At 34.5% G+C, this 22,505-nt stretch overlaps 1 protein-coding gene across 1 annotated transcript; it reads left to right on the forward strand.

Annotated features, from left to right (window-relative positions):
* Positions 4,221-17,181, forward strand: LOC105178667 (Niemann-Pick C1 protein). The gene is made up of 39 exons (XM_020691855.1): positions 4,221-4,412; positions 4,563-4,651; positions 5,060-5,159; positions 5,295-5,402; positions 5,764-5,880; positions 6,328-6,478; positions 6,668-6,915; positions 7,098-7,286; positions 7,642-7,718; positions 7,825-7,942; positions 8,329-8,412; positions 8,496-8,591; positions 8,721-8,822; positions 9,607-9,675; positions 9,787-9,882; positions 9,956-10,063; positions 10,170-10,283; positions 10,555-10,638; positions 10,906-11,034; positions 11,433-11,631; positions 11,769-11,912; positions 12,032-12,075; positions 12,406-12,489; positions 12,600-12,668; positions 12,759-12,835; positions 13,252-13,321; positions 13,543-13,692; positions 14,186-14,251; positions 14,322-14,466; positions 14,573-14,637; positions 14,743-14,808; positions 15,100-15,193; positions 15,287-15,323; positions 15,427-15,484; positions 15,582-15,692; positions 16,104-16,171; positions 16,341-16,407; positions 16,489-16,557; positions 16,867-17,181. Exons 1-39 carry the CDS (start codon positions 4,359-4,361, stop codon positions 16,951-16,953), a joined length of 3,903 nt encoding a protein of 1,300 aa, XP_020547514.1. The 5' UTR covers positions 4,221-4,358; the 3' UTR covers positions 16,954-17,181.

Here is a 22,505-nt window from a genome sequence, read left to right on the forward strand (position 1 = left end):
TAGTGATTCGCATAATTTAATATAATGATAATAATAATAATAATAAATTAGATTGAGCTCGAGCTCGACTCGTTGTCAGCCCTAGTTATAAGGGTGGTTTAATTAGCCAAAAAATTTTATTTGACTAGCAATAAGTCAGAAATAACCCAATCGATGCTATATATTTTCATTCAGTTTTTTCTTTTTTTTTTTTTTAATATCAACAGCTTCGGTGAATTTTGACTAATGGATGAACCTATTTATTAGATAGAAACAAACCTCATAGTTGCTACATATAAATTTTCAAACCACATAAAACATGTGTGTAATTACACTAAGCCCCAGGGGAAGGAAATATAATTATTCCAAATATTTAAAAGAATCTATTAAATATTTTTACTTAAAAAATAAAAGTATCAAGAGCCAATGTCCCTTTATATATATTAATTTATTTATGTATTTATCTCTATTTTTACAAAATGAGTTGGTTGTTGAAATTAGTGGGCATTAGGAAAATCCCACTCTTAGTGGGGTGGATATGAATTATAAGTTAGACTATCCACAAATATTTTCAAACTTATCTACTTTATGTTTTATCATCTTTATAAAGACTAAAATTCATATTCACATCTCAATTTTACTATTAATATCACTTTGGTATTTAAATAATTATTATTTATTTAATTAGTACTCCACTTTCATTATTAATATATTTTTGGTATACGAATAATTATAAATAACTTAATTAGTACTCGAATTTCATCATTAGTATCATTAGTAAGTAAATATTCGTTGCTAAATTCATTAGCAAGTAAATTTTTTGCATTAAATAATGTAGCTTAGCAACGATAATTTTACTTGATAATTAACTCGATATTAATTTTTTATTCTGGACATATAAACATAAAATTCTTTTATACTCGCTAAAATTGGAATTCTATTAAAAAAAATTATAGTTTTTTAATTTTTAATTTATTTCAACTCGATATACTCTGATTATTGATTTTTTATGTACTCATATACATAATCACTTAACAAAAAAAAAAAAATTAAATTATACATGATTTGATGTCGAACTTATCATCAGTCTAGATGAGATGCTGATTTAATTAAAAATAAATTTGTGCATTAAAAATAATTATTTCGATATTTATTGATGACGAAAAATATACATCGATACATCCCGATATTTTATAAGAGGGGAAAAATGAAGGAAAATATAGTCGTTGGAATATAAATATTTAAAGGATGCACGTTGATTGCACATTTATATTAATAATTAAAAATAATAATTAAGAAAGTCAATTTAATCTTAGCCAAATCTTTAAAATAAATACTTAATTAGTAATTAAATAGATTTGACCCCAACTCATTAATGTCCATTATTAAAGCATATCTCCCCCTCCTTCTTCAATATACCTATTTATTTTTTAATTTTCTCTATTGAAAAAAGTATTATTTTAGTCCGTTAAGTATGCCTAATTTTAATTTTAGTCCGATAATTATGTCTATTTTTTGTTTAGTTCCAGTAACTTACGAAATTGCTTACTTTTAGTCCTCTGGCAGATTTTCGGATAATTTTACCCCTATGCAACTTTTGAAAGACAGTTTTAGTCCATATGCACTCATAGGAGTAAAATTGTCCGAAAATCTGCCACATGACTAAAAGTAAGCAATTTCGTAAGTTACTGGACCTAAATAAAAATGGACATAGTTATCAGACTAAAATTAAAACTAGGCATACTTAGTGGACTAAAATAATACTTTTTCCTTCTCTATATTGATAAAAAAAATTAGTTATTTAAAAAATAGAATATATTTAATTTTATATTTTTGAAATTCTTCTTGTTTTTTTGGTTCATTGGATGGATAAATTATTATATAATTTAAATTAATATTCAGTACCCCATGCCAAGGCACGAGAATATTATATTTTTTAATTAAAAGATCATAAAAAATAAAAAATAAAACCTCGACGCAACTTGAATTTGTCTAAACTAGAAAAAAAATAATAACCCCCAAATCAAGAAGCAACATTTGTAATTATGCTAATTTAAATAAATAATTCCTAATAAGACGCCACCAAAGAATAATAAAATCAAAGTTCTTGAAAACAACTAATTTTTTTTTTTTTTTAAATATCAATAGTTATAAGATCGACCAACATACTGTTATTCCAACATTCAGCACACGATACGTACAGAGCAAATAAAAGAACAACATACTACTGTTAAAAAAATAGATTAAATACCTGCATCCGTAAGATACGAACTCACAACATCTTAATTGTGAGACATCGACCTCACCACTCGTGTAATGAATGATTGATAACTAAAAATTTCTATTAAGGGGTGGAATTTTTTAGAGGTCATGGGCTCGAATCCTATTATATGCGTGTGATGTTGTTCTACTGCACGGTAGGTGTTGTTTAAATTTCATTTATAAGATAATTTTATTCAGAATATAATTGTTGGGTTGTCTTTCTCAAGCATTAATGTTTGATATGAATGATTATAACCGAGTTATTTAAAAAAAAAAAAAAAAAAAATCTATGAAGGGGTAGAATTGGAAAACTATAGAAAAAAAGGGAGAGATCATCAACCTTCAAATCATGCAAGTATTTGGTAGCCACTACTAGAGGATTCGGCCGTCGCTATCACCCAACAAACTCAGTTCAGGCCCTTTTCTGTAATTACATACAACCACACTAACGTGTGAATCTCAGTCTTTTCTTTTCCCAATCCGACTAAATTCAAAAAGGTGTTCCCGAAAGTTTCACATTGGAGTCAATGCTTTTTCATCCTTGTGAAGTACTCTTTTGCCCCTTCCACTTATACCCATTATTACTAACGAGTAAATTACACCGGCACAACATCCCTGCCTTTTATAAAATTGCAAATACAGTCAGTGTATGCGGAATGACAACTGTACCCCTGTTTCAAGTTAAAAATCTACACAAACACTCTCTGAAATTCATTACACTAACACCCCTCATGAGGATGTACTTGTAATTTTATAATTTTACAAATGATAAAAGGTATTTGTGTAATTGAATTTGAAAAGTGTCAATATAATATACTCTATAAAATACTAACTACTGAATTTAAAGTTTTGTCATATTTATTTAATTAAATTGAAAATAAATATAAAGTTAATAAAATAAATTAAATTTTAATGTGTATGAAGATAAATTATTAATAAATAAAAAATATGGTCATTTGTGAAAGAAAAATAAAAATTTAGTTAAAGGGCATTTTAGACAATTCATATTCTGTTAACGGTCGTTGTTATTTTAGTGGTTTCTCCCTTAATAAATAGTATAGAAAGATTAGAGATATGACACACTCATATATGTCTTTACAATTTATTTTGCGTGTTTTTATCGCATAATTTAAAATCCGAATATAGTATTAATTAAAATTTAAATACTTACATTTATTTCCTTCTTATCCACTAAAAAATAGCAATATTTATGAAAAAATAAATTTTTATAATTGTTTGTTTATGCTGAAATTATAAAAAAATAAGAAAAGAAAAACTCGATTACCTTAAAGGGAAAGTATAATTTTTTAAGTATTTAATGTAATTTACCGTTTTTGCATTCAATCACTGAGAGACGAGCAATTACTGTCACCAGCTAAGCGTCCTAAATGAACTGAATTAAGTTTTCAGAAAAAGTTTTTAGGTTTCGTTTGGACGGACGTATTTTGATTTGAATGAATAATTTAAAACGAAACATCTTCACATAACTCTACATTAAATGAATTTGAAATTTATCGCAATATTACTAAAAAAGCTTATAATAAAAATCAGAGGATTTTCATTTATTTTTCTTATCATGAATTTAAAACTTTTAACTCCAAATTGATTAATTCAAATTTACCAAAATGCCCAAAAACCCAAATTTGAATTATAAAATTATTTAATTATTAAAAAAACAAAAAACTATCTCTACCAATGGGCAATAGTAAAATGTAATGATACGTAGAGGTGTGAATGGGAAACATTATTCATTACTCCTTACACGACAAAAGGACCGAAAGTAAGGGCATTTTCGTCAATTCCTAATATAATTATTTATTTTTTTTAAAACGTCCTGATTCCGTCCGTCGTCGGATTTTCTTCCTTAAAACTCGCGGCGAGCTTGCATCACTTCAAACTCCCCACTCTCTCTCTCTCTCTCTCTCTCTCTCATATATATATATATATATATATATATACAGCAGTATTTATCTGTGTATGTATATGTTGTATGACTGTATATATATACAACCTTTCACATTGACTCTGGACTCTTTAACTCTCTTGTACTTGTGTATATAACTTGATTGGGGGCTGAGCTTTTGGTTCCCATTTGGATACAAGGTCCATTGCCAGCAATGGGCTATTCGCAGAGGAGGAAAATGAGGGTCTTCCAGCGTTCTGTGTTTACGGTGAGTCACCGGAGAGTTGTGTTTCAGGTGCTTCGGACGCTGCTGTTTCGGTGGTGTTTCTTCGGGTTTCGTTTTTTTTTCTTTTGGTGGGTGGAATTGGAGGAGTGTTGGGTGGAAAACAATTGTGGCTTGATATGGGATTCTTTGCAGGTGTTTTTTGTGGTGGTCGTGGCGGCGGCTATGGTGAATGGGGAGCGGTCTGATACGAGGTTTCTGTTGACGAGTAACGACACTGGGGGGTATGCTTCTTGTCTGTTGGGAAATGGTTATTGATTGTTCAAGTTCATATCTGACAACATTGAAGTGTGTGTGTCTGTGATTTTCTTGCTGTCTTTTATGTGTGTACTCGGGAAAGTGAATCAGTCAGAAGGTTTTGAAAGCCATTTGGAGTCATAGGAGTTGTTTTCCGCAGAATAAAAAAGTGTTTCGTGTTTATGGTTTCTTTTCCTTTTAAAACGTTAGATTTAAGTGAATTTTTCTTTCTCTAAACAAGCAAGTGATATGGAGTTTAGAGGAACAAGTGTTTGTTCTACGGATTATTGGTGTTTGATAGTCATTTTTTTTCTTTCCTGGTTTATCTTCAGTTGCAGCTATTTGCAATCTTGGTTGAACTAGATAAATTGATCACAATTGTTTCTGGTTGTTAGACAAAGACATTCCGAAGATTACTGTGCCATGTACGACATTTGTGGAGCGCGAAGTGATGGTAAAGTGCTGAATTGCCCTGTTGGTTCCCCGGCCGTCAAGGTAGGTAGTGCCAGCTTCATTGGTCGGAACTTACTGTTTCTATATCTGTTGTGCCATGATTATAACTTTGAGTTCTTGATTTCTCATAGGTCTCTGAGTTGGGTTTGTTTAATGTTTTTTTTTTTTTGCTGACAGCCCGATGAATTGCTATCAGCAAAGATTCAAAGTTTGTGCCCCACAATTACCGGAAATGTGTGTTGTACAGAGGCACAGTTCAATACATTGCGAACACAAGTTCAGCAAGTAAGAAATTGAACTCTGTTGTTGATTTTATGATACTGTTCAGCTTTGCCAGTGGCTTGGCTATGGATTTCTTTCGTTCGCTGTATATAGGTTCAGATGGTATTTTAAATTTGAGTTACCAAAGTGTATGAAAGAAAAGATTGGCAATTCTTAAAAGTGTCGATTCTTGTTATCATGCAAATTAACCATCTAGATGTTAATATGTTTCGCAAGAAATGCTGACAGTTAGAAGTGCCAATGTTAAGTTGGACTAGAGTGATTGATGCTCACTTGTGTTGGTCTTTCTTTTTTGTTACTGTTATTTCTATCTTACTTCTGACAACAACAAATGACTTATATTCTCTTAGTTTATTTGTTGCAGGCAATTCCTTTCCTTGTAGGTTGTCCAGCATGCTTGAGAAATTTCTTGAATCTATTCTGTGAGCTTACATGTTCTCCTAATCAGAGTCAGTTTATTAATGTGACTTCTATTGCCAAGGTCAGTAATTCAACTAAATCATTTCTGTAGTTGTGAATCCTGATAATATGATTCTGTTACTTTCGGGAGAAAGACAATTTACTTCCATTCTCTTCATCAATTACCAATTAATTTAACTAGTAACTAAGATATTTTTGCCGATGTCTGTTTCCTAAAACCTTGCTACCTTTTCCCTATACTGGATAATTATGGGAAGAAAACTTTCAGTCATTTTGTGCTCACTCATCAGGGTCATCTTGATTTTGTTTTATTTGATGGTTATGGGAAAACTTACGATCATTTTGAGCTCACTAAAATTCGTTTTAGTCCATGTCATCTTACATCCGTATGTTTTAGCTCTTCAGAAAGTGAATGTAGCTCATATTCTAACATCAGACATCTGATATGAATTACTTTGTTAGATCCTAAGACATTAATTCTCTCCTTTTCCTGATGTCCTCTGTCCAGGTTGGTAGCAATTTGACTGTTGATGGAATCGACTTTTACATAACTGACACTTTTGGTCAGGGAATGTTTGAATCCTGCAAAGATGTAAAATTTGGTACAATGAATACTCGAGCCATAGAATTTATTGGTGCTGGTGCCAAAAATTTCAGAGGTAAGCTTTTTAGTCGGGTACTGTTAGCAGCATGAATCATGGAACTAAACATCATCATTGAACTGCCTAAGTTACCTGAAATTGTCACAGAACTCTATGCTTTCTTTCTTTCTGATTTTTTTTTTTTAATATATTGTGATCTTTTCCTTGGATCTGGAGAGCTTGCTAATCAGTGATTATGTATGGCAGAATGGTATGCATTTATCGGTAGACGGGCAGGGCTTGGGGTACCAGGATCACCATATGCTATCAACTTTTTGCCATCTGCCCCAGAGTCATCAGGAATGATACCTATGAATGTGTCCACATATTCATGTGGGGACACTTCTTTAGGCTGCTCATGTGGTGATTGTCCTGCTTCTGCAGTCTGTTCAAATTCTGCTCTTCCTCCTCCTCCCAAGAAAGGTTCTTGTTCAGTGAGAATAGGTTCTCTAAAGGTGAGAAAATTTAGTTTAGATGGCTAAGCTCATTCTTTCTGTGGACCTTCATTTTTGAACCTGTAAATGCCTCATAATTCAAGATTGACATGATACAAAAGTTTGATAAGCTATTTTCACTAGTCTTCTTAGTTATTTGAATTACTTGAACTTAATGTGTTTCCATTTATTCGTAAGTGCAGGCAAAATGTGTTGAGGTTGCAGTAGCAATACTGTACATTATACTCGTCTCTGTATTTCTCGGCTGGGGTTTTGTCCACAGGAAAAGGAACAGGAGTCCTGCATCTAGAACCAAGCCATTAGTTAATGTCCCTAATGGTGGCATCATTCGCCGTGCAAACAGTCAAAAGGATGAGAATATCCCAATGCAGGTGCATACCAATATGAATTTCTAATATGTGATTGCTTTTCTTGTCATGCGAATCTATGTTTTGGAGTATGCATCCCCTACTTTTCTCCCTCACTTGTGAGGTTCTATGGTGCCAAAGTAATGCAGCTGTTACAGCAAGAATGTTTGTTTTCTGGGATCATATATTTCATCAATGCTATGTCAAATGTTTTCTTTTTCTTTTGTCCTTTACCTCATTCTGGAGATTTATACTGTTCTTCATTCTGAAAAAGTCCCATTTGATTCTTGTACTGGTTACATTCAGTCGTCGTGCTGATTTTAGTTGGCAGTTATCCATGCCAATCTCCTTATGGAATCTTGTCATTTGCTTATCTCAGATGCTTGAGGATGTTCCCCAAATTACCAATGGTGTACAGCTTTCTATTGTTCAAGGGTATATGTCAAAGTTTTACAGGTGATTTACAATGTCATCGAGTTAATCATAGTCTTGTGCAAGAATACTGATTTTCTTTTGTTTACTTGAATCTCTTCTGACATGGTTCATTGGCTGTCTGTTTCAGGAGATACGGAACGTGGGTGGCAAGAAATCCAATCCTTGTATTATGCTCCTCAGTTGGCATCGTTTTAGTGCTTTGCTTAGGTCTAATTCGTTTCCAAGTGGAGACAAGGCCTGAGAAGGTATAATAGTTACTAAATTTTATTATGATTGCTTTCATTTGTATCAAAACTACTTCTGTTATTTTTGTACTGACGACAGTCAATCTCCGTGTCCAATCACCTGGAGTTTATGAAGCTCTGCTGTACATCCCTTTATTTGCTTCAATAAAATGAATTCGTAGTAGGATCTCGTAAAACATATTTTCCTAAGATTATTTGGGTGGTTTCCTTGGGTTGATTTTGCTACAATACATGACACGACAAATGTGGTGCCACAACTTGGCCAGGGTAGAGAAAGTTTCGGCATTTGATGTTACCATGTTAAGCCCATTTATTTCTAATGTCTTCCAGTAAGTTTCCGCCTTATCTCTTAAATATAGATAATTTTTGACCTATTACCTCTCCAGTTATGGGTAGGCCCTGGAAGTAGAGCTGCCAAAGAGAAACAATTTTTCGACAGTCATCTTGCTCCTTTTTACCGGATTGAGCAGGTACCTTATATTTATAGTTAATGTTGCTGCATCTTTGTCTGGAACTGTACTCAGATTGAGAATCTAGTGTTGAAACTTTTCAGCTCATAATTGCAACAATTCCAGACACTGTGCATGGAAAAGCACCTAGCATTGTGACAGATAGCAATATCAATTTATTATTTGATATCCAGAAAAAGGTAAAACTTGTTTGCTACCTTCTCTGTAAGTTGGCGAAAATGCATCCCTCTATTTTGGATTTAAAATTCGTTATTCTACAGCAATGAATTAGTTGCTTCATAGAGATTATCTAATATTAACTGTTATAGGTGGATGCTATCAGAGCTAATTACTCGGGTTTGATGATATCTCTTACTGACATTTGCATGAAGCCACTTGGCAATGATTGTGCGACTCAAAGTGTTCTTCAGGTACTATGTTTTCAGAAATCTGAGAATTTCTTGCATATTTCTCCACTCTATTCACATTCCAAGCTACAGAAAGATTCAATTCTGTATCAATCCTAAAAGGAATTGTTTACAAACTAGGAAAGTGGCTGTCTTATCATATCCTTAAAATATACTCATATGTATTTGCTAGAGGATATCACAGATGAAGCAGCTAAATTAGGATCAAGACATGACGAATTTTGCCCCTTAGGACTTAGCTTCTTTGTTTCTCTACTTGACAAGTTGAGCTGCTCATAAAGCGTTTCTTGCCTGCTGAAGGTGTAGTGGGGTACTAGATTTTCGTGTTCTAGTTACTGCATTTCCTCTATCTATCAACATTAAGATCACATTTTCCTTGGGATACTTTAGAATTTTTAATTTCAATTGGAGGCCCTGAGAGCTTGCTATGGTCATGAATGATCTAAAATTCATTGGATTTGAAGCTTAGAGGTCGGTGATTTGCATCTTGAAGACATTAACATGGCAATCACGTCATAAGACACAATAAAGAGCATGACTGTGAATTTCCCGTTCTATTGATTTCAGAAAACCTTTGGGCGACTTAATGGCAAGATGGACCACGTTATTGACTAAACTATATACGCGAACACTATCTATTTTTTAGTAACTTGTCTCCTAGATCTCATTTCTAACTATTCCGTTGGATATTTGTGGTTTGCTGATTCACTATAATGCTTCGAAGCCTGTTTTTTTGTTTTCATGATTGGACTTCTGTATAACTGGCAAATATTTCCTTTGTTTACAGTATTTCAAGATGGATCAGCAAAATTATGACAGCTTTGGGGGTCTTGAACACGTTGAATACTGTTTTCAGGTATTTTTAGTGGTCTCCATCTTTATATATAACATCCAAAGCCCTTCCCTGTCTTTGAACTTTATGCTAATTTGTTGCTAGAGACACTTATTTGTGGTCTATATTTTATAGCATTATACCTCAGCAGATACATGTGCCAGTGCATTTAAAGCCCCGCTTGATCCAAGCACTGCTCTTGGTGGTTTCTCTGGAAATAACTATTCTGAGGTATTGCTTGTACCTCATGTTGGTTGAGTTTGTGTGTATGAAATATATAAACATAACCAGTCATTTCAAACAGGCTTCTGCATTCATTGTGACTTATCCTGTTAACAATGAAATTGATGAAGAAGGAAATGGTACCAAGAGGGCAGTGGCATGGGAGAAAGCCTTTATTCAGCTAGCAAAGGTTCACATTTGTTCGCATATACATTAGTGTGCATATGCGGTCTTTCTTTGCTCCTCATGCTTTATCTAATAAATCCCTGTGATACTTAATCAGTAAAATTATGCAGGAGGAGCTCTTGCCAATGGTGCAATCCAGGAATTTAACACTCGCATTTTCATCAGAAAGCTCTGTTGAGGAAGAATTAAAAAGAGAAAGTACTGCAGATGCTATCACTATTTTGGTAGGGGGCTTTCTCTCTCTCTCTCTCTCTCTCTCTGTATATATATATATATATCTATTTCCGAAATCCCCCAAATCTCCATACAACATATTCGCTCATTTTTCAGTTGCAGAGGAACAACATAATTGCTTATTTGATTGAATCCAACTCATGCCTCTATTATATTTTGTATTTCCCCAACTAGTTCGTCAATATAATACAAAATCCATTTTCAAAGAATATAAGATATGGGATGGTATTGTCAGCTCTTACATTTATTTTTCTGTTTCAGATAAGCTATCTTGTCATGTTTGCTTACATATCCTTGACTCTGGGAGATGCTCCTCGTTTCTCTTCCTATTATATCTCCTCTAAGGTATGATTTAACAGATAGCCTTTGTTTCCATGGATATTTAAAATTTTCTTACGCATCTAAAAAAGTATATCCCCCCTCGACACACACACACACACATTTTATAAAATTTCTGAGATTTCTGGAAAACAAATCACACAATTTTGTTGTTATTGTTCTGATATTGTGTGTGTATTTTAGCGTTGCTCTGTGAAAATTCCAATTTTCCTACTTTCAAGTATCACCTTGACATTCTCTTATTTGGTTGATACTGCACATATGCTTCCACAGGTATTGCTTGGCCTATCAGGGGTTGTTCTTGTCATGTTATCCGTACTTGGATCAGTTGGATTCTTCAGTGCAATTGGAGTCAAATCAACACTAATAATAATGGAAGTCATTCCTTTTCTTGTATTGGCAGTAAGTTTTGTTCTCGAAGTACTTAACTGTATCTTCTTAACTTTGTCAATTTTCATGCTTTTCGTTCTTCTCCAAAAAGATTTTTCTGTTCAGAATTTTTAAATGATAGTTGTAGGTTTGAGGAAGATTCAATTTTATCAGATGTTCTTGAGCTTTTGTTGCATAACACATTATTCATGTTGAAAAGTTGAACTCAGCAGTGCTAGTCTCTGGTGAGAACAGCTCCAAAACTTGGCATTTCAAACAAATTGGCCAACCATGGATGTGTAATTAGGTTCATAAAATGAGTCTGGCACATTCATCTTCTCAAACAGAGAGGCACCAACATGTGCACAAAATGGATTTGTGTACTGTTTTCTACTCTTGATGCGTTGATTGGCATTTTCCATGATTGTCAGGTTGGAGTAGACAACATGTGCATATTGGTTCATGCAGTAAAGCGACAACAGGTAGAACTGCCTATAGAGGGACGGATTAGTAATGCACTTGTAGAAGTTGGGCCTTCTATAACCCTAGCTAGTCTGGCGGAGGTCTTGGCATTTGCAGTTGGGAGTTTCATCCCTATGCCAGCTTGCCGTGTCTTTTCCATGTTTGCAGGTTGGAACTCTTATCAGTTAAATCTTAATTTTGCATCTTTTACACTATCCAAGAGAGATGCTATCATAGTGACTGCCAAGTAACTATATACCTAATATGTGTTTCTTGTTTAACTCTTATGCACCCATTGTTTGCAGCACTGGCTGTTCTCTTGGATTTCCTACTTCAAGTCACTGCATTTGTTGCCTTAATTGTTTTTGACTTCCTAAGAGCTGAGGATAACAGGATCGATTGTTTTCCTTGTATCAAAGTATCTGGTTCGAATGCGGAGCTGGAGAAAGGTACTTTTGGGGAATCTCGTTGAGCAATATGCTTTTTCTTTTGGTCATGCTATCTTATTGCATGCCTATTATATGATAAAAACACAAAGCTAAAGTAAAGACTGCTTGTGAAATTGTAGGCAGCCATCAGCAGAAACTCGGATTGCTTGCTCGATATATGAAGGTAAGAGATGGGCTTGATTCTTTCTTTTGTCTAATTAATATGCATCCTTGTGAAGAATCTGGCATGCATTCAAGGACTATATCCTTAGTTCGTGCAAGATGTAAAAGAACAGGATAAATACAGAATTTTCTTATTCTTTCCTTTTATTTTGAGTGAACTTCAGGTACCTTAAAATCTCTCGAAATTGTGGATGGGTTTTGAGAACTGGGTTATTGATAGTTTCTAGTTGATAAAAATCCGATCTGTGGTGTTTGGTTTCTAATGACTGTAAGCTCTGACATTTATGTTTTTTCTTTGTCGTACAATAACCCGTGATTTCCCTTTGTCTAGGAAATTCATGCTCCCATTCTGAACCTTTGGGGTGTAAAACTGCTGGTTGTCTGTGCTTTTAGTGCATTTGCGCTGGCAAGCATAGTAAGTTGTAGCACTACCTTTTTCCCATTCTTTTAATGTATGGTTCATATGTCTTAGTAGTTATTTCATTTGTGGTCCAAAGAGTTAATTTTCTTTATTGACTGATCAAGGCGTTATGTCCAAGAATTGAACCTGGTTTAGAACAGCAAATTGTTCTTCCTCGAGACTCGTATCTTCAGGTCTTAATCACTTACCATTTTGTATTATGGTATACACCTTTTGTTCATTCTTTAGAAACCTTATACTCGTAGTTATATTCATTCCTGCAGGGTTACTTTAATAATCTCGCTGAATATCTAAGAATTGGTCCGCCACTCTACTTTGTGGTGCAAAACTACAATTTCAGGTCTGTCATTTGTCCTCAATATGATGCTTATTTCTTGGGAATTCATTTTTGATGTCCCTTCAGGGAATGTGCTTCTATAGACTTGAAATTTCATTCTTCACTCGTACGTCTGTGGAAATATCCACCCATCTCGGACATCATCAGAGCATAAACAGAAAAGATAAAGAAAGAGAAACGTGGTTATGGCTATTTCCTTGTGTGTTGGTATTCCTCCATATGATAAAGAGGTTTGACTGCGGGAGCGAGATGCTTACATCATCTATCTGGGAAATAGTAAATGAGTTTATGCATTTCCACGGCCTTCTAGAGACAACATGAACTACGTTGCTTTCTGCTGTACTTAAAGTTCTTAACTACTTGTAGACTTTTATTTCGTAATGAATTTCTTATTATGCCCATCTTTTTTGTTTCTTCAGTTCAGAATCAAGACAAACAAACCAGCTCTGTTCCATCAGTCAGTGTGATTCCAATTCTCTTCTAAATGAGGTAAATCCATTGTATTAAGACACAGCTACTTTCTAATCATTACAATATCAGATAGTTGTTGGCCACTGGGAGAGAAATTGGGCTTTTGTCCAGTCTCTCATGCACACACTCTGTATTTCACTATATTCCTCGGTCATAGGATATCCCTAAGTTTCATGTCTGGATAGGTTTAATTTCTTTGAAGTTACTATTTCTAACTTGAAACTTCCTGTATTCTGCAGATTGCAAGAGCATCCTTAGTACCAGAGTCGAGTTATATAGCTAAACCTGCAGCTTCATGGCTTGATGATTTTCTTGTTTGGCTCTCTCCTGAAGCTTTTGGGTGTTGTCGAAAATTCACAAACGGGAGCTACTGTCCTCCTGACGATCAGGTCCCCAATACGCTCAGATATTGATTTGTTATTTCATCTTAAATATACAAACTTGTTTTCACTAATTATATTGCCTCTGAATAGCTTTTCTTTTGTCAGTTGAGTTCACATTTCATTGGTTTTCAAAGATTTTTCATAATTCAACTATGATAAGACATGTTGCTAGTTCTCTCGAGATAAATAATTTTAAGATTCTAAAAAGTTTTAGACAGATGATGTCAAAGTCATATAAATCACAGAAAAACCAGGATAAAGAGTATAGTTTTAGGTAATTTTTTTTTTCTACTTTCCACCTTAGTATACGCTCACTAGAACAGAATAATTGTGTGTTCATGTCACCAAATTCTTGTAAAATATGCAATTTTTTGGGGTAAAGCTGAGTGGGTTTCGTAAGTTATTGCTCTTTCAAGCTGTGCGATAATCCTCCTCTTGTTTTCTTAAAAATTGTATGTGACCTTTGCAGTATATCTGATGGAACATTTTTCTGTTTCAGCCTCCTTGTTGTTCGTCAAGTAGTGGTTCTTGTGGACTCAGCTCAGTGTGCAAGGACTGTACAACGGTAACTTAACCTGAGGCAAAGAGAAAATGACTTTTGGTTGAAAATAGTGACTAACACGGGTATTTTTCAGTGTTTCCGACACTCAGAGTTACAAAACGATCGTCCATCCACTGAACAATTCAGGGAAAAGCTGCCATGGTTCCTTAGTGCTTTACCTTCCGCTGATTGTGCTAAAGGTGGAAATGGGGCGTATACAAGCAGCGTCGAACTCAAAGGTGGAAATTTGGATAATCATGTTTCTTGCCGAACTTTGTGAAATTTACTAAGCCCAAAGCTATTTCTGTCTCTAAAAGTTGTGATTTTATAACCATATGTTGTTAGGCTATGAGGATGGAATAATACGAGCATCAGCATTTCGGACATACCACACTCCCCTTAACAAACAGGTAATCATTTTTTGCAAGTTTGTGTGATGATCTTTTATTCTGTTATGTTGTTGAAACACGTAATGAGTATGACTTGCCGCTATTTTACATTTTTACTGTTTCCAGATTGACTACGTAAACTCAATGCGGGCTGCACGAGATTTTAGTTCGAAAATGTCTGAATCTTTAAAGGTAATTCTTCTGGAGAAGAGTTGTACCTTGAGGATAATTAGTTTAAACATTTATTCTCAAGCTGGGTGGTCTTGATTTCTCTCTGCTGCACTTTTATTTAGCAGTTCACTTCATTTTGTATTTTCATGAAAATTTTTTTAGCAATCCTAAGAATTTCCTACTTTACAGATTCTGCAATTATAACCAGTTAGCAAAGCTAGTATGTTTACGGTCCATTGACTTCTCTGCTAGTATAAAGAATCCCTTGCGGTGGTGTTATCGTTCTGCTGACATTTGATTTTGCTGGTACAGATTGATGTCTTTCCATATGCCGTCTTTTATATGTTCTTCGAGCAGTACCTTAATATATGGAAGACAGCTCTGATCAACCTCGCTATAGCTATTGGTTAGTTCTTTTTACGCTTCAATCAACTTGGGCCGGTGCATTTTCTTCGGGCTAAACTCTTAAGATATCTCGTTTCTTTTGACAATTTAACAGGTGCAGTTTTTGTTGTTTGCTTGGTTATCACATGCAGGTCAGTATTTTTCTCTTGCTATGTGAATATCATCCTTACTCCTTCGTCCAATTATTGTATTTCATTCAGTTCCTATTTTCATTTTATTCTTTTTTGTGTTTAGTTTCTGGACTTCAGCAATAATTCTACTCGTTTTAGTGATGATCGTTGTGGATCTTTTGGTACGTTTTTCTTTCTTTCTAATGATTCATATACCAGTTGGAAAAAGAAAGGTCTAAAATTCTAGCATGCTTTCATTTATAAAACGTCTCCTTTCAGGGTATAATGGCAATCCTAAATATCCAACTGAACGCGTTGTCCGTTGTGAACCTCGTGATGTCGGTGGGTATCGCCGTTGAGTTCTGTGTGCATATCACTCATGCTTTCTTGGTGAGGTTTCTCTTCTTATTTTCTCAATATTTATCCCTTTTTTTTCCATGTCTTAATATTATAATCTTTTTCCTTCTTTGAATTCGCATGCACAGGGGACTAAGAAAACAGAATTAGCACATGTTAGGACGGAAATCAGACACATGTCAATAATGTTTTGTTGCTTTATCTAGTATTTAGGGGGAAAAGAAAGCGGGCGCTAACAAACAATTGATAAAATCCACATGAATATTTTTGGTTAACATGAATTTTCGATGCTTAGCACACTATATCTATAATGCATACTTGCTTGTCGGATAAAAATTGTATCAATCATCCAACACTAAGAAGTCTGTAATATTTGCAAAAAGCTATTGAAAGGTTTGTTAATATAGTTGATTTAATGATCCCTGAATTACGTTGTTATGTCAGGTGAGCAGCGGAGATAGGAATCAACGGATGAAAGAAGCTCTGACAACCATGGGGGCTTCAGTATTCAGGTTCGAGTTTTCCCTTCTTAGTCGAAGAAGCTTTTGTTCAGTTGATATTCTCTTTAATATTACTCTATCGACTACTCTTGTCTTCCGAGTGTTCTGTTTCTCTCCCATATTGATACCGGTAACTCCTCGACTCAAAGCTGTTAAAAAATGATTTCACTTTTTCGTGCAGTGGAATCACACTAACAAAGCTTGTTGGAGTGCTTGTTTTGTGCTTTTCGAGGACAGAAGTTTTTGTGGTATGCGATCTTGCTATCTAAAGGCTTGTATATCAAACAACGCATTTCGTTCTACTTCTAATGTTATTCTCCGGTTTGCAGGTTTACTATTTCAAAATGTATCTTTCATTGGTGCTTCTTGGTTTCTTGCACGGCCTCGTCTTTTTACCTGTAAGATTCATACCCTTCGTACCCGTTTATCTGTCTTATGAATGAAACGGAGATGTCCCTCGGCCGTTTTTTGCAAACTTTAACTCAGGGATTTGGACATATTTTGAAGAAAGAATTCCCTCTATTTCATGAAAATATACATTATAATTTTGCAATCCAAGATCGGTATTGGAATTTTTCAAGATCGATGAGTTTCTGTTATATATGCTCGAAATTCATGGGAGGTTTATGAAAATTATCTTTACAATCTATTCAGATTTTGACCTTCTGAATGTTGGAACGATCGATGATTCCTCTGTTTTTCTGTAGGTGATATTGAGCATGTTTGGTCCACCATCGAGGTGTGTGCTAATAGAGAAGCAAGATGACCGGCCGTCTACATCGTCGCAGTTTTAGTTTATTGTTGATGCATTAAAAAAATTTCTTTTTTGTTATATTTAATTTTGATAGGGATCACAGTTTTCATTTTCCTCCTCTTAAATTTTTCATAGATAGGTAAACTTGGATGTAGAAATAGGTAGAAATCTACTTAGTTGTGATAATTATGTCGTGCAATTGTAAAGTTGATTTGCCATTCTTCCTTTGAGAAATATGTAGGAGGAAAACCATATCTACTTACTTATATTGCAATTTGCATGAAGTGCAAAAGTCTCATATGGCTGAACCAGTCATCTAATCATCCATAGGTGGGGTTATTATAAATCTCATAGGACCATAAGGAGGCTTAAGATTGGGAGTTCCCCAATTAAAATCAAAGATTCTTCACATGGCACCCACGGGGACTTAAGTGGCAACTACGCAAAACCTTTAGAGGTCCCTCTCACAGAATGAGATAAGGACTAGTAGCACCCTAAGGGATACGTGGTTTCCTCAGGGAGAAGTATTATAAATCTTAGTAGATTTGAAGTTTGGCTGGGAGAGGCCTTCTCATCAACCTTCCTGAAAATTCGAGAAGGCATTTTTATCTCCCAATTGATACACAACAGACTCCAACAGTCCCCCGAATTTGAGGGGATCCTTCAGCTACCCCCCCTCAAGTCCGAGGGAATCCAATCGTTGGGGACTCTGCACCATCTGAGGGGGATTTAGCATTACCTAACAAGTTTGAGGCCATACTCCCCTAGATTTGTGATCTTTTCTAACAATCTTGTAATTGCTTATAAATAGGGAGCTCCTCTAGTGGGAGAAGGACATGATGAGACAGACAAATTCACACCTTCATATGTTTTGGCATATTCTTCACTTTGAGCCCCATACTACAACCTTCACGTTTTTTGCTACCATGTTAGTTTAAAGAAGCATTGTAAGTTTGTACTTATAACTTTAATTTCATATCAAGCTATTTATAATTATATACAAAATTGAGCAATCTCACTCTTTTCTTTACTCGTTTGATAATTTTTACCTTCTAACACTTATTTTACCATTTTCCACTCTAAGTGGACCTATCACTGCATTTTTTGCTTGCATCATTTATTTCATACATACGTTTCTTACACGCATCATATCTAATATAAGACAATAAGAAGAATAATGACGATAAAATATGTAATTAATGTGGCATCCTAAGTTGGATTATTTTCATCTACTGAATTATCTTGAATATTTTTATTAGATTTTGATCTGATCATTTAATAAATTATATTCTTTTTATTGTTTATCACATACACATAAAATTCATTTAGCCAATTCAAAAATAAAAAAAAATAGTTTATTTATTGTTTAAACACAAAATGTTATTTTATTTGTTTTGAAGAAATTAGTCTGAATTGATTTCTGAAATATATATATATATATGTAATATAAATCAATAAGACCCTTTTTTTATGTTTAAATGATAAATAGTATTATCTACTTTTATTTTTAATGGGTAGAAAAATCTATATTTTGCTGATAAATGATAAAAGATTACTATTCCTCAACCTATCGAATCAAAATCAAATTAATAATGTAAAATAAAATTAAGGGTTAATTACACTCACATTCCCTGAGATTTAATGTAATTATACTAAAATTTTTTAAATTTGAAAAATCATATCCAACACATCTGAAGTTAGCTTCCATCTAACAAATATCGGATAGTAAAATTTCACCTAATTTGCTGATATTATTAAAAAAATTGGATAAAAATTTAAATTTACCCCGATTGAATTATTTAATTTATTACAAATCAAATAATTTTTTTTGTGACCAAATTATTCTAATATATCGTCATACGTTTATGCATATAGGAGGTATATCTTCATTGTTGTAGGGATAGTTTATTTAAGAAAAAAATTATTTGACCCACACTAAGTTAGTAATAAGTTAATCGAGGGTAAATATCTATTTTCATATAGTTTTTTTATTAATATAAAATAAATTAAATAAATTTTAATTAACAAAGGGACCTATTTGTTAGACAGATGCGAATTTTAGGTGTATTAAATATAATTTTTTAAATTACGAGAATTTAAATATAAATACACCAAACCTCTAGAGAGAAGAGTGTCATTAATTATCTTTTTAACTTTTATCATTCTTATTGTTTTATACACTAGAAAAAAAAATTATTGACTACAATATAAATGAATATGATTAAAAATTATGATAAATCGCTATTACTAATCACAGTTAAATAAAATTTATCTACAAAATAATTTTTTTTCATTATGAAAAAATTATTTGTCACATTTAAGAGCCATAAGAAAAATAGTTGCTATGACTTTTAGCATAGCAAATATTTTAGCCAGTCTTACAAAACCCATAGTCAACAATCGTTGCATGGCCACAATAAAAAATTAGGGCAAATTGCAATTTTCGTCCAGTTTCTTAAGGGCGGTGGCGTTTCCAGTTCAGGTCTTTTTCAAAATAGTATAGTAGAACAGTAATTAAAAAAAATTGGCAATTTTAGGACAAATTACCCTAAATCAGCCGAAATTGTGCACGTTTGGGGCACGTGAGCGTCTGAAAATTGGGGAAAGCATACATGTCCGGTGATACCGCTTACATGTAAAAAAAAAAAGGGGGGCCAAACATGACGTGGCAAAGCTGATGTGGGAAAAAAGGCCACGTTAGCTTGCCAATGTGGAAAGTGTTCGAGGGAAAACAGTCAGCACGTCTTTCTCACGTGCCGTCGTCTTCTCACCTCTTTTACAGAGTGGGGTAAAGAAAGAGGGGTAAATTTCCCCAGCCAAATCCCTAAATTGTAAAGAAAGAAAAAAGAGTAAAAACACAATTACTGGACTTTAGCACGAAGGAAAATGAGTTTTCACAGCTGTAAAATCGATTGTGGGAAGATGGTCGTCATTCGCGCAGACAGGCATGTGAATATGCCACCGCCTGCTTATCGTAAGTGGTTCCTCCATTTTTTTTTTGTTATTTTGCTTGCATTGTGCTTAGTGCTCTCAAAAATAGTATTTAAAGAAAATAAATTTGGTATTGTGAAAAGGGGAAACATTGTCTCCTGCTGTTTTGTTGTTTTGTGTGTGTGTGTCTGTTTTTTTTTTTTTTTGTATTGCTATTTTGTAAAGGGGAAACGTGGCCCCCCATTAAATTGCTATTATAATGTTGGTGTGTTGTTATTGCTATGTTGCTTCGGTTTCTTTTTTTTGTATGCTCTTTTTACAGACCCTGAAACAGAATCTATAACAGTAGCTGTGTTCTATGGTTGTGAACTTAGAAACATGCCTATTGCAGCTTGCATTGTGGGGATTAATGATGAAAATGGGCAGAACAGATTTGAAAAGTTCTATGTTTGTTTCAGTGCTTTGAAGCAGGGATTTTTGGGAGGTTGTAGGCCTATTATATGTGTAGATGGTTGTCATTTGAAGGGACCTCATAAGGGAATATTGCTAACTGCTGTCGGGGTGGACCCGAATAATAACTTGTACCCCATTGCATATGTTGTGGTCTAGAGGGAGTCTACAGACACATGAGAATGGTTCTTAACGGTGCTGAAACAGGATGTGTGTATTCAGAGGCACAGTGAATACACTTTTATGTCAGACAAACAGAAAAGACTTTTACAGGCTTTTCATAGTGTCTTTCCTAATGCTGCACACAGGTTTTGTGTAGGAAATTTACACAATAATTTCAAGATTGCGGGTTTTAGGGGTCTTGCATATAAAAATGCAATGTGGAAAGCAGCAAGAGCAAGCACAATGGGGGAGTTTAAACTAAGAATGGAAGAGATAAAGAAGTTAGATGAGAAAGCTTTTGATTGGTTGAATTAAAAGCCCCCAAGTGAGTGGAGTAAGTCACATTTTACTGAATTGCCAAAATGTGATATGTTACTTAATAATTGTTGTGAAAGCTTCAATGCAAACATAATGGATGCAAGAAATAAGCCTATTCTTACAATGCTAGAATGGATAAGGGAATATCTAATGCGAAGGTTGCAAGAAAACAGGGAAAAAGCATCCAAGAAGTGGAAAGGAACTCTGTGCCCCAAAATTAAAAAGTTGCTGCAGAAACACATTGATAAAATTGGTGACTGCATCCCTATTAAGGCCAATGATAGATACTATCAAATGGTGACTGCATCCCTATTAAGGCCAATGATAGATACTATCAAATTTCATGTTATGATGGGAGTCAGTTCTTAGTGGATTTGGAGAGGAGAACATGTACATGTAGATTGTGGCAGTTGTTAGGAATCCCTTGCAAGCATGCATGCAGTGCAATTTTTAATCAAAATTTGCAGCCTGAAGAGATGGTTCACCCTTACTACAATGTGGATACATACAAGTCAGTGTATGAACCTGCTACAATACCAATCAGTGGTGAAATGCTGTGGGCTGAGACAGACTTCATTCCTCCGTTGCCTCTAAATTTTGGACGGGGTCCTTGAAGACCTGCTGGAGCAAGAAATAGAGAGCCTGATGAAGGTAAAGAAAAAGATGGAAAGAAAAAGCAGAAGAAACAGATTAAACTCAGAAGGCAACATGTCAAACACCACTGCAAGATATGTGGTGAAGAGGGGCATAATGCAAAGGGATGTGCCTTATATAAGGACATGCAAGAACCTGGGCTTGATGAGATTGAAATGAATGCATTGTTTTCAAAGGTACCTCAATATTCACTTTTATTTCTATACATAATCTGTTGTATACATATAAACTAATGTACTCTTTTGTATATTAATTTTCATTTTCAGGCAGGTTCATCGTCCACAAGCACTACAAGGAAGAGGAAACATTATGTCTATGAAGATCCAAATAGGGTAAGTATGCTCATTTTTTTATGGGTGTTTAATCATATTGTACAAATTGGTTGACCGTGTGTTCAATGATATTGAATTAGGTGACTATGCCTGCTAGTGATAGTGGAGTAAATGATCAACCACCAATTTTACCTCCAATTGTGGAACAACATGAGCCAATGCAGCATGATGTGGAGCCAGAAATACTGACAGAACCTGGCCCTACACCCAACTCCACCATGTGTTCAAGGGCCTACAATGTACGAACAATTGTAGATGGCCAACACAAACATGTCATTCTGACCCCAAGTGACATTGCAACTGAGACTCAACATCAGGGCACCTCCTCTAATGACTGGTACCAGTTTCATGCCCTCCTTTTCAAGCAGGCCAGCAGCTCCTATTTCCAAGACAATAGTGAAGGAGCATGGGAGAAAGTGGGTTGACATCTCTAGCTGGCCTTCCCAAAGTTCTGAGGATCACGGGCAAAAGTAGTTTTTGTGCACTTGCTTTTGTGAATCAGTTTTTGTGTTGGGGTGGTAGGAATGGAGTTTTTGTGGATAGTGTTTGTGAAATGTCATGAAGTCAAATACATTGCAATGTAAGAATTCTTGGCAGAAATTATGAGTTCTGTTTTCTGTTTGCAGAAATTATGTTTGCAGAAATTATGAGTTATGAGTTATCCATTACTTTTCTGTTTGCAGAAATTATGAGTTATGTTTTCTGTTTGCATTGGTTGCATTGTGCAAGTGAAGTGAAATGCCAT

Source organism: Sesamum indicum, linkage group LG2, assembly GCF_000512975.1.
Source record: "Sesamum indicum cultivar Zhongzhi No. 13 linkage group LG2, S_indicum_v1.0, whole genome shotgun sequence".
Classification (NCBI taxonomy): Eukaryota; Viridiplantae; Streptophyta; class Magnoliopsida; order Lamiales; family Pedaliaceae; genus Sesamum; species Sesamum indicum.

Coding starts and splice junctions, on each gene's coding strand:
- LOC105178667 (XM_020691855.1), top strand. CDS start 4,359: ATGGGCTATTCGCAGAGGAGGAAAATGAGGGTCTTCCAGCGTTCTGTG. Junction 7,287..7,641: donor ATGAGAATATCCCAATGCAG/GTGCATACCAAT, acceptor TGCTTATCTCAG/ATGCTTGAGGATGTTCCCCA. Junction 16,172..16,340: donor ATGGGGGCTTCAGTATTCAG/GTTCGAGTTTTC, acceptor TTTTTCGTGCAG/TGGAATCACACTAACAAAGC.